Raw genomic sequence first — 13023 nt, forward strand, 5'->3', positions numbered from 1 at the left:
CATGCAGGGGTACAGTTTTCAGTGACGTCATTTAACTTCATTATTCTCTATGATATAACTCTAGCCAGTAATGGTTTTAGATTAGATTAGCTATCATTTGGGATGAACGAAACTTTTTCACCATCTTCCCAAAATTCACAAGGGGGAGCGCATACATTGTTCCACAGCAGCTATACTGCAAACATTTTCTTTATATAGGCCTTGAGAGTGAAGGCGAGGGCTGATGCCGATTATCTCAAAATGCCAGATATCGGCCAGATTAATTGGCCAACCGATTAACTATCCTTCACTTCTGTAAACAGCTACCCTGGCTCTGTCCAAAGGTATCGATCTTCTCATCTAGCTCGCTGCAAGGAAGCAAATAAGCATCTTTCCCAAAATGTTCAACTATTTGTGCATCTGTCTCTTTATTTGGATATTTTTTAATGGAATCTTTAACATGTGTTTTGCTGTGTGGCTGCGGAATGTTTTTTCCACACGTTTCTGCATGTTTGCTGCTAGTGCTTGTGCTCTTGTTAATAGTTAAAACCGATAATAATTTCCAGTCTTCTCCATCATGACCATTTCATATGTTATTCTCCACCTCTCCTCCCCAGTCGGAAAGTTCGTGGTGAAGGGAAGAAGTGCCGTAAGGTGTACGGGATGGAGAACCGCGACATGTGGTGCACGGCCTGCCGCTGGAAAAAGGCCTGCCAGAGATTTACCGACTGAGCGTTCTCCGCCGACATCACGGCGCTCCACGCCAACAGGCACTGCTGCCTTTAGCCAGAGAAAGGGGAGAGGGGCATCATTTTGCATGCATTTGGTTTTCTTCAGCTCAAAATTGCAACTGTCCGTCAAGCTCCGCCCCTGTTGTTGCCCCGCCCCCCTGAGCTCCACTGAACCACTCTAGCTGTTGAAGGAACCAAAGGACAGCGGAGTAACCTTTTAGATTGCCGTCCAGGATTCCCAGTACTGCCTCTCCATTCCCATCATTCCCAGTTTTGGGAAACACCAGTGCAGCTAAACAGCGTAAAGAAAAAGATCTAAAGATTCCTCCTGTTTTTTATGTTGGGTTCAGTGTTGCATCTTTCTATGTTTTGTAAAGCTCTGGTTTTTAAACGGAAAGTCAAGTCAAAGAAGGGGTCCAGAAAAAAAGCCTAAAGCTTTTTTTGACAGTTTTTGTTAAAAGAAAAAAAACTTTTTTATCCAAAAGAAGAATGGGCCTCTTTGCTACAGTTTTCGAAGAACATTATGAAAAAGCATGGAGGTAAAGCTTGCAGTTTTTGTTCTTCCTTCAACTTGTTCATCTCGTTTTATTTCTGGACTTTTTTGAGGTGATCTGCTATCACCAACATCACAGCCTCTCCCAGTTCCTCACCTGCTCTTCACTCCTGACAGCCCCATGGGAATATATGGCAGAGCCGGGAAGAGCAGGTTGATATGTACAAAGAACGGGAGGAATAGAGACACACAAGGTGAATGATCAATGCAAAAAAGAATTTACAGTCAGGGAAAGCAGATTGGCCGTCTCATTACACATAAAAACCGCAGCAGCATTTACACACACACACAAACAAACACACAATCAAAGCAGACAGGAAGTGTTTTCCATGTCACTTTTTTATCCAGTTGATTCATTTTCTTTGTTTTATCAGGGATGTGATTCTAAAGAAAGCAAAAACCAGCAGCTAAACCATGGGGTTATACTGTATACAGCACTATCTCAATAGCTTCTCTCTTTCATTATACATGACAACTTTACAACCAAAAACTTTTTTTATCTTTTTCTTTATGTTTTTGGTTTTTGTTAAGGTGCCATGTTTACTGTTGTTGATGTATTTTTTTTGTTTGTTTGTTTGTTTTTGCGAAACCAAGACTGTTTAATGGAAGTGTAATGCATTCACTTGAGGGGGATATTTTTTTTTTTCTGATTTAATGAGATTATGTCAGAATTCTGAGAATTTTTTTCATGGAGAAACAAATGATGCTGATTAGCAGCAGCAACCATACTCCATGCAGGTGAGAGCTTCTTGTAGGATTTTGAAGTAACTAGTTAATTCAGAAAAAAAGAGCAGAGTTTATTTTTTCATGCAAACGTTTCTTGGAAGATGAGATAATAATCTCATTAATTCAGGAAAAACAGGGCAAACTTTTTTTTTTCCTCAAGTGAACACGTTAAGCTTCCGTACTGTTTACCTTCTACCTGCTAAAGAAAGTGTGTTTAAAAGACCTTCCTTACAGCACTGGAAGCATGAAGTCAGCAGCGTGCAAGGCCATAAAAAGATAAATGTAACATCTTTCACCACATACAGAGAGACAAATTGCCCTCCTTCTCAACAAGCTTTTACATCTTCCCAAAGGGAACAAAATATATTTGTGTTTAATTACGTGACCCGCATCTTGGTGATATGTTAACCAAAGGGGGAGGGCTTAAAACCAAAAGTGAGGCACTTGCACTGCATGTGTGTATTAAAGCACTTGGTACATTTGTGGTTACGTCTAGAAAATTGAAAATGTTTCTATGTTCCACTAGACCTTTTAATTTCCAAATGTTATAAAAAAAAAAATCTTAATAGTTGACCAGGTGTGGACACTTCCCCCTTTTTTGAACCATTATTTGCTCTAAGAGTTTTGGAGAAGGGTATAAGGTATAAGCACTTGATTAGATCACTACTTTGTTGTTTAATCCGCACTGGACTCTTCAGTCACTTGGCAATATGTAAGCAAAGCTTTGGCTCAAGCTTTCGTAAGAGGGATCGGCAAGTAACCTTGTAACTGACAAGGTATGGAGAGTGTGATTGGTAAAAATAATGCGGTTATCTGATTTGTCATTTGAATGTGTTCATTTGAATTCCAGCCTCCTTGTTGGTCTCAAAGGCAGGAAACAAATCACATGGCCAAATAGTTTACAGATGTTCACTTTGTAGTGGTAAACTAACCAACTCTTTTGTCACCTGGGGCTGCGTCCTACTTTATTACAATGTACTGAAATTTATAGAAACGTCCAGAGTTTAAGTTGAGACAAATGTTTCTGCCAACAGGCACATTGTGATTCTGCATTTACTCTGCATTCTAGGAAATTTGTTTAAATGCACGCTGAAATTTTTATTGTCGTTTCGGTCACACGCACAGGATCATTTAACACCAGAATTATTCAAAACCAACACCAGCTAATAAACTCACAAGCTCGCTCATTTAACAGTACTTGCGCACCTGAAAATCGTAGCTATGTTTTGTTTGCTAAACTGTTTCTATTATGTCTATTATTTTTCTTTGTCTGTTCATGTATATATGTGTAGTTCTTGTATTTTCTCAAAGCTCCATGTTTATGGCCAGTTGCCTTGGTCATTACATCCGCCACCTTACGAACAAGACAGGTTCAAGTATAGCATTTCATAATGTACCGTTCAACCTGTCGGGCTACTGTTGTTTTGAATATAGAGATAGCCTTAAAGTCACTCTTTTGAAAAAATCATTGTGCTTCTTCTATGTCATTACATTGATGTTTCAGTAAGAAATATTTAGATTATCTCAAAACTGATTCGCCATTGTATTATGTGAACGTATTATTGTTTAAGAAAAGACAAATCTATATATACGTAAAGAAAAAACTTGTTGGAATTTAGGTTCAAAGCAAACCAGATATTGATTTGGCTGGGGTTTTTTTCTTTTTTCATATGAATATAAATACTGTGTATGAATTTTGTTTTCATGTTCTGCTGAAGGAAATGTTTGTTGCTATTGTAACTGTAGGAGGGAGCCCGGGAATAATTCTTACCACAAGCCAAGCTTGTTATGCTCTTTTCAGTGAGGTGTGACCCACACGCTCCCGCCTGGAGCTCCTTCACGCCACGCTCCCTGCTGCTAAGCACGTCGAAAACCACAGTTGATTAAAATCTTTATCTTATTTCCAATTCTCCTGGTGTGACGTAGCCCCACTAGCAATTAGTTTGATTGACATCTTGGTGCGTTTGCGCTCATGTGAGCGGTCACATGGTCCCGTGTGTGAATGTGAAGGAGCCCCAGGCAAAGTATGCGGGTTGCCGCTGAAGCGCGGTGCTCTGCGATGTCCCCCCCCTATCCCTGAAGCATCACTCTCACTCCCCCCAAGTTACACAGCTTTTATCTAATGTCCTGTGGCATATCCCTGTCAGAGTGTGTGCAGGTCGAGTCCACTGCCAGGCTCCTGACAAACACACTTTGGCAATTTTCCATCGTTGCGGTGCTTCATGTGTGTGTTCGGACCGTCTCCTCTATTGATATGGAAAAATCTAGCAACCAATCAGATTCTGTCCACGAACAAGTCCCTACAGTAGTTCAGACAATTCAGAGGTCTTGGCAAGACTGGATATTTAAATGGCAGCATCTGCAGGCAGCTAATTTTAAAAGAAGCTCTCTCTTGATGCTGATTCTAGGTCAGTGTCGCGTCGATCAAATGGCTAGTAATGTAATTTGGCCAAAATAAGCTAATCTCACACCCTTGTTTAGGGTGAATCCAAATGATGATTTTTGCTGCCATATTTCTCAAACCTGTCCATCTCCTCGTAGATCAGTGAGGAACTCAGGGGATTTGTTTGTGGACTGTGGCCTGGCCGGCATCGTTGTACTGAGAACCATTCACTGCCAGCAGCACAGAGACGGCCTTAGCATGAAGGGGCTTTCACAGACACTCAGCCCAGGTCCGTCTTCGCATACTATACATACTGGTGCTGTGGTCTCGGCGGGGCAGAAATGGAGGTGCTATATTCCCATGCAGTGCTGTTTCTCCCATGTGATCATATTAACTCCATTTTGTACACAATGTTATGCTGTAGAACATGAAAATAAAAACACCCTGCCTCAAGTCTAACAAGTGTCCAGCCACAAATTAGCTGAAGCCTCTGTTCTCTCTCCTGCTTCCTCGTCAGTTTTGACTTTGGCTTTGTTTTGGTGACTTGTGCTCATTACTGTCTCCCCATTTGTCGAGTTGAGCCCTGTAGGTAAAAGCAAAATGGATGAAATTCACTGAATATGAAATTAGTGCATTTTTTATTATATTTCTACAAACATAAGAATTTTTTATGTGCGACCAGAGGAGTGCTTTCATTAAACCCCAAACAACAAAATTTGTAAAAACTCAAACTTACTGTTTATTCTTGAGCTTAAAAGCAGTGGTTGACTGAACTATTTCAGCTCGAGGTCCATTTACTCACTTGTACTGGGGTCTTCATCAATAGATTGTTATATCAGTTGTCATGGAACTTAGATATTTCATTCATTTCATTACAACTGAGCAAACCCAATCTGCTGATGAAGACCATGTCATGAGCTTAAAAACTCCAGAAGGAGTGAGTAAAAGAGCCCTTGGTTGAGATTGTTTTGTCAGGTAACATCCGTTTCTTTTTCTATATTCCACATTAAACATGACAAACTAGCTTTTAAGCTTGACACAAAGTCACCTATAGTTGCATTCATACCCAAAATGATGCAAAAATGAAACAAATTGTCGTTTTGACCGACAGCACAGACTCTTAGCAGTCTAGAACTTTAAATTTGCACCTAATGGATAAACATGTAGAGATGTTAGGGATATTGGATAATTTGATTCCTTTTGGACAAAACTGGCAGGCAAAGAAGGGATCAAGCCTCATATTTGTACTCCCAAATTGCCACCCTAATCATGCCAAACATGCCATATGGCATCATCCTCCTGATGCGATCATCTAACTTATTCATATTAGAGCAGAAGTGAGCGCTCAGCCCTGCAACCTGAGGGGAGTGGGCAGCTAAACACAAGCTCAGAAACGGGCTGCCATTATAAATGTGTTCGCACAGCAGAATTAAAGATGGTATCAAAGAGCCACTATAGGCGGTCTTGTTGCTCTACTGAGAGTAATAGGAATACATATGGGGACTTCCCCCCACCTTCAAATGGAGCAGCAGTGGCTGTTCTGGCTTTTGTTCTCTAGTGTGTTTACCCCCTCTGCTGCCGCCACCTATTAGGGCTGAGCGTTCAGCTGTGATTTATTAGCTGAATAAAACAAGATTATTCTGCTTACGGATGGTATAAAAATCAAGTCTTGTGAGTTATGAGGGACCCTAAGTGTATATGTCCACACCACACACATGCACGGTTGTCCAGCTTAGCTACTGAGCAGTGATGGCTTTAACAGCAGTTCATGTGTTGACAGTTTTATAAGCATCCCTGGTTTATGTATGATCCTTACAGAGATCAATATTTCATACATGACGAGACTTATTTGTGACAAAATGCTGACGCTTATTATACCGTTATCATCCAAGTATAGGTCAATATATGCTACAATATATACTGATTAAGCTGCAGTACAGTATATCTAAGCTACAGTATCGGTGTGTATCAGTATATTTATGTGATATCTCTAACATCAATACTCTCAAAATTTCTTCTTATTTCCATTTCTGTTTGGACTGTCAGAAGTAAAAGTGTGAGATTTGCCTTTGGTCAGGAGGCGCTTTCTAGATTAGCTGGCCACCCATTTCTATAGCAGGTGATTTAAAGCATGTGAGCGGATGCCCACATGGTTTGTTATCTGCCCCGCTGGCCTGCAGCTCCTTCACGCAGACCCTCCTGTGTTCTGCAGTATTACCACTCAACAATGGCCTGACAGCAGGTGGCACTCTGTGGAGTCAGAAGCCATGTGAAAATTACTGGAAAGGTTATCAGACTTATTTTAAATTGTATTTGAAAGCACAGAAATTGACAGTGTGTGCTGTTGAGTGCACCTGAGTAGTCCTAGCTTTGCATGACCCTAAATATAGATCGAGTAGCAGCGTGTCTTCAAAGCGTCCACATCCCACCACTGTAGGACTAGTTTCCATGGCAACCATGCTGACAGGCAGGCTTATGCGTCTATCCAATGCCAGAGCCAGGGCAGGGCGGTGTTGTCAATGAAAAGAGGAGGGTCCCTCCTTCCTTCAGTAATCAGTAATTCATTCAAGAATGTGAAAAAGGACAGGTTGAAAAGTGGATGAAATGGCTTCTGCAAACACTTTGTTTTTGTTTTTTGGGTTCAAACTTTAATAATTAAGTCCTTAGACTGTTTCCAGGAGCTGCTTCATCCCCCATTATGGTTATCTTTGGAGGAAAATAGGAGTCCTGAATGTGCCTTGATGAGCTTTGAGTTTCTAGAGTGGACCTAAGCAGTCACCGCGTTATGGCTAGAAACATAGGGTAATGTGTGTTGCTGTGATATGCAGGGCCACAGCGGCGATTGTGGAATGTATCTGGTGCTGGCTAGTCTGCGAGTTCTGCTTTCTATATCTATAATTCAAAGATTTGTGATACAAAGAAAGGTCATTTTGAGCTGCGTTAAGAGGCCCTTTTGGCCCTTTCTTGGTTCTAGAAAGATGTTGCAAGGTCTAAGAGTGACTTTTCTACTCTTTGCCATGACTTATAAACTAGTTTTTGATCTGAACTTATGATAATGATGTGTTTCAGTGTGTTGGGGTGGGGGGTTGTCTGTTATTTTTCTGTCTTTGTTTTCCCAAACATGACTCCTCTCTCCCTTTTGTACAAGGGCTTGTACATAAATGTATGTCAGTGTGAAGAATCGCTGTTGTGAATCTAGAAATGTTTGGGAAATCAAGGAAGCCTCATTCAGCAAACAGCATATGAAACTGTCGGTGAGATGATCCCATTTTTAGCGCAGTGAGCTGAGATTTCCACAGGAAACTGAGAAAGTATCACTTGCTTTGTGTGAAGGTGGGTGAATAATTATAGGTGGCCAGAAAAAACACTCATCGGGCTAAATTAATAAATAATTCTATTATTGGATTTAATTATTCTTAATATGACTAAACTAACTAAACATTAATGGGTATTTCTGCCGCAGCTCCTTCAGTTTGAACTTAAATATGCAACACAGAGAGTGCTGAGCCGCCCTCTCTTTAAACTGGACCATCTCACTGGCTGTTTTATCTGATTACAATCTTGTAAACCTCAAGAACTCAATGACTGTCGCACTGGATTTTTACACTCTTTTTTTCAAACACTATATATACTGTATGCTCTGTATTTTTAATACCGCATGTGCATGCAAATAAGGAAATTATGAGATACATGACTTTATATTATATGTGCTCTATGTGTGCTTTGGCATCCATGACAGGGGTTGGGAGCAGCCCGGGTTGCCTCAGTATACTTTTATTGTATTTAAACTGCACGCTATGTTGGGGTTTTTAAATCTATACAAGAGAGTTGAAAGTACCTGTGATTCCCTGCTGGCACGAACCAATTTGTCACAGTCTGGGTGGAGCGCTCTCCATCCTGGTTGTATGTGTGTGTGTATTGACAGTTAGCTGGTCCTGGGAGAGTCTAGCAGGATGCTTGTGGAAGACTAGAAGAGGCTGTGCGCTAAACCCTGCATCTCACAGTGAGTGTTGCAGTGATGGGAACAGTGCCAGCTGCAGTTATGAAGAAGTCTGAAGTGCGAAGTCTCAGTTGTGCATCTTCCACCTGCAGCCCTGGCCCCTCTGCTAGCTCCACTGAGTTTCAAGAGGATATTTTTCATCGGTGTGTGATCAGATGAGGCCAAAATCACATGGTACTTGTCAAACATTGAGAAGCCTGTGTAAGCATGCATTGCTAATACGACACGCAGTATAACACAACTTTGTTGCGGCCTATCAAGAGCTAACCACAAGGTCACTAAATACAGTGATTATTTTAAAAACAATTCACTAAATCATTTTATAGCACTTATTAGTGTAAAAACGTATGTAGGCCTATACAAAGACTTGACTTGGCAATGACTGCTCTCCACCCTGACATGGCCGGCAAAGTGTGTTGCGTTTTATATCCTTTTGAAGCTTCTAAATGTAAATGTTTGATATGTGTTTCCAGACTGTAAACTAAATTGTAGATGCAACACATTGTCCTTTTCCAGATCTGTTCATGGACAGTGTATTAGGTGACACAGTGGGTTGTAAAATGTTAACACTGCCTTGTGGTGTTGACATAAACAGGGGATACAGGGGGATACTATTTCTGTGCGGAGGCGAAGCCATGCTCAAGATGTCATTTCATAAACAGGGCCAGATCAGCTTTTGGTTCACTATCAAAGTACATTTTGTACATGAGGACGTTTCAAGGAATAGTTTGACATTTGGGTGAATGCACTTTAGCTTTCTTGTGGAGAGTTAGATGAGATTAATACCACTTTCACATCTGTACGATAAATATGAAGCCACAGCCAGTAGCTAGTTAGCTTAACTTAGCATAAAGACTGGGGGAAACAGCTAGACTGTTTAGCAAATTGTCCTAATCCACCTACCAAGCACATAAGACATTATATCTTGTTTGTTTAGTCCGTACAAAAAACAAAGTGTAAAATCAACACCATATTGTGCTAAACTATTTCTTAGCTCTGAGCAGTTGCTAGAACACTAGCGGCAACTCCGGGAAGTAACTGGTCCCAGCCAAGAAATAGTAAAATATACATTTTACACTATTTTAAATGGATTAAACAAACAATAATTAACATGTTAGTTGGTAAGCTTTAGAGGTGGTGATAGGCAAATTATGTCACAGAGCCAGGCTAGCTGTTTCACCTCTTTTCAGTCTTTGCACTAAGCTAACTGGCTGCTGGCTCGAGTTACATATATCCTCTACAGATATGAGAGTGGTATTGATCTTCTCATCTATCTTTTCTCCATACTGTTGTTATGGGGCATTCAGGTGAAGTGTCAGTGTGAGACAAGAGGGGGAAATATTTGAAACAGTTTGCAGATGTTGGCAGGCGCCAGAGGACACTTTCATGCACTACAAAGAGCAAAAACAAATCTCCCTAAATTTGTCTTCTCTAATCATTATCATGTACCTCAAATTTCTGATCCTGAAACAACACCCCCGCAGGACAAAGCTTCATTTTCGCGAAGGTTGAGGAATTATTTAATACCAGAGTACTGTGATATCTCAAACCCAGTCAGCTCTAATAGGAATACTTGTTTCCCAGACCTGTCCTCAACACTCTGCTTGGTGAATATTTATGTGGAGCTGGTTTAAAACTATGGGATGAGCTCCAGGATGGGTCCCGCAGGTGTACTTCCTCTGGGTCATCAGGAGTGACAGTATGTTTTCATGAGCCTGGTGTCTCATGACTGCAGGATGAATGAGACAAGATGGTGATCCCCACCCACCCACCCCCATCCACCTTTCAAGCAACTGCAACATTTACATCAGTCTGCATCATTTATCAAGCGGAACTTATTAATACGTAGCTGCAAACATTTATCGCCTGTGTTTTTATTTTTCTTAAATATCCTTTGAGGCAGGACTTCTTTGACAGCTCTCATGCATAAACTGGTATTACACAAATCAGACCCTTCTGTGCGCACACACACACATAAAAACACATACTCAGGCACAATGTGAGTGAAAGAGGTGTGACAGCCAAATGTGTTAGATCATGTCATTGGGGCAATATGGGCCCATGCTGTTCAACATATGTCCCCGTAGCTTCAGGTCTCATCCTGTGATGATGTGAAGAGCTCGCTGGTGGAAGCTGCTCGCGTCTCACCAGGCCGCTGGTCCAAACGCTGTTAGCATCAAATGTGTGTATGTGCAGCGTGAGATGATGGAGTGTGTGTTTCAGATGACCGCCCGAGGTATGTCCCATCTGCTCAATGTAGCATTTACACCTCCTCCTGTTTGTTTGTGTGTTTGTTTGAGGAAAGTGTGAGCACAAATACTTACTGTTCTTACTTTGTGTGTGTGTGTGCTTGGTTTGTGTGCACCTCTACTCCCTAATCAAGCCATTCCTGCAGCCATAAATGTACACATTTCAGTGTGCAAGCTGTCATACCTCATGCATTATCAACTGGTACATTGACATGGCATAATAAACCTCCCACTGCTGCTTTTCACACTAGCCAAAAGCTTGTGTGCTCCGTTATCATACCCTCCATCAGATGACCAAAATGAAATGTAGATGTGTAATGTAATGTGAGTTCACAGTAAAGGGTTTATGATGTTAAACACGCAGTCACATCTGGTTTAAGCTCACTGTCACGATGCAGTGATTGTAGTCATGCTGACCCAGGCTGCTCCTTTGAGATGTTTGAGCAGCAGGTTGAGGTGCAGAGGAATCTAAAGCATCAGGGAGTCAAGCTCACGCAAGATGTTTGCCGTCTCAGTGAAGAGCAGGGAGCTGTTTATGTGTACATGTGTGTCCGAGTCATTGAATAATTTATGACGGTGATGAGGAACAGCACATGTACACAGGCTCCATCTGTGACCTCTGTTGATAAGAATCGTTGCCGTCCATGAAATCAGTGACTTCCTTCTGCTTTGAGTTTGCAGGAGGTTCAACGCAGGAGGGAGGGTGGGGAGGAAGAAAGAGGCACATATGGATCAGTTTTATACAAGCAACATAGCTTTTTACTTCCGAAAAATGCAAGACGGGGATTTCTGTGGCTGCAACAGGAGGATCTGGCTTGAGAGAGCCAACAAATTTGAGGATAGACAGATTCTGGCTGTCCACGACAGAAGTGCTTCCAAGCCAGAGGTCACAAAGTTCAAAGTTTCACCAGAAGAAGAAATGGGGACTGATTATGGCAAAATGCACTATTGCATGATCCTCGTTTTGTGTCGATATTGTAGATTAAGTCACAAATGACTCCCTGCCCTTTGCACAGGGGTTGAATTTTAAATGAATGGTTTGAAATTTGGGGAGATATGCTTATTCACGTTCTTGCAGAGATACCACTCTTGTGTTTGGGCGTTCAATATGAAGTTACAGCAAGGATGTGGTTGGCTTAAACATTTGCCTACCAGTATCTCTTAACTGGTCTATCTGGTGTTTTTTTTGCTGAGAGTTAGTTGAGAGAAGTCTGGTACCACTCTCATTTTTGTACATTAAAAATGAAGCTATAGCCAGCAGCAGATTAGATTAGTTTTGCACAAAGACTGGAAATGGGGAAACAGCTGGCCTGGTTCTGTCTAGTGGTAACAAAATTGGCCTACCGGCATCTATAAATGTAACAATTTTGAGTCTGGTCTATTTGTCTTGCATCAGCTGGTTAGCTTAGTTTAGCACAATGTAAGGGAGGTACTGTGCCTGACCAAACAATAAAGGCGACAGGGTGGCGCAATGGATAAGACGCGTGCCTTTAGTGTGAGAGACCCAGGTTCAACTCCCCACTATAACCCATCTACTAATGTGTCCCTGAGCAAGACACTAGTTGCTCCAGAGGCGTGCGACCTCTGACATGTATATTGTAAGTCACTTTGGTCAGCTAAATGAATTAATGTGAGCTTTAGCGGAGCTGGTAGGACAGAGCCAGGTTAGCTAGTTCCACTCTTTGTGCTAAACTTAGCTAACATCTGCTGCTTGTACCTTCATACTTAACGTACATAAGACTAGTGTTAGTAGTAGACTCTCATTTAACTCTCGACAAGAAAGTGAATAAAAACAATTCCAAAAACACACTGTACATCAAAGTGTGTGTACACTCTCGTTGTATGGGGTGGTGGAAAGTCATTTTGGGACGTTTTTTTGCCTTCTAAACTCACACACACATAAAAAGCCATGTTTGAACTGAATGTTCTCTTTCTGCACATAAAACAAGGCCTACTCACTAATCATATGACACAACGAGACAGTTGTCAAGTGTCACACAATCAGTCTATGTATACCTTTCTTTATTGTTAACACAACACACCACACAAAGCACTTGCAATATGTATCTGTTCTGTCACAAATAGTACACTCTGTTGCACCAATGATGTTTTCTTATATTCTTTTCCACAATATAATAAAATGAATTCTATGAATATGTGATGATTTTTCTCAAAGAAGAAGAATCGATACACACTGACTGTTAACTCTTGTACCAGTTTTTTTCTTCTCTGTGTGTAGAAACTGCCTTTGTTCTCGTTGTAAATGTTGTTTCCTGACAAATTCTGTTCTGGTGCTGTTGTTGTTTGACTGTGCAGTCCAGACCTTCTCCAGAGTGATCTGTGTGACTGGAAGGAGGCATCTAGGTATAACTGAATAAAGATTTTTTGGCAGCTTTTTGTTA

General features: G+C 41.2%; 1 protein-coding gene across 3 annotated transcripts in view; it reads left to right on the forward strand.

The window, feature by feature from the left end:
• The window catches only part of znf704 (zinc finger protein 704), a 61800-nt gene extending 48777 nt beyond the window's left edge, over positions 1-13023 (forward strand). For all 3 annotated transcript variants that reach the window (XM_038725918.1, XM_038725915.1, XM_038725914.1), the window contains exon 9: positions 597-13023. In XM_038725918.1, the coding sequence (XP_038581846.1) occupies positions 597-711 (115 nt within the window). In that variant the 3' untranslated portion in view covers positions 712-13023. The remainder of the gene's footprint in view (positions 1-596) is intronic.

The sequence above is a fragment of the Micropterus salmoides genome, unplaced genomic scaffold, assembly GCF_014851395.1.
Source record: "Micropterus salmoides isolate LMB-PRFRI ecotype aquatic unplaced genomic scaffold, ASM1485139v1 Ms_hic_scaffold_17, whole genome shotgun sequence".
Classification (NCBI taxonomy): Eukaryota; Metazoa; Chordata; class Actinopteri; order Centrarchiformes; family Centrarchidae; genus Micropterus; species Micropterus salmoides.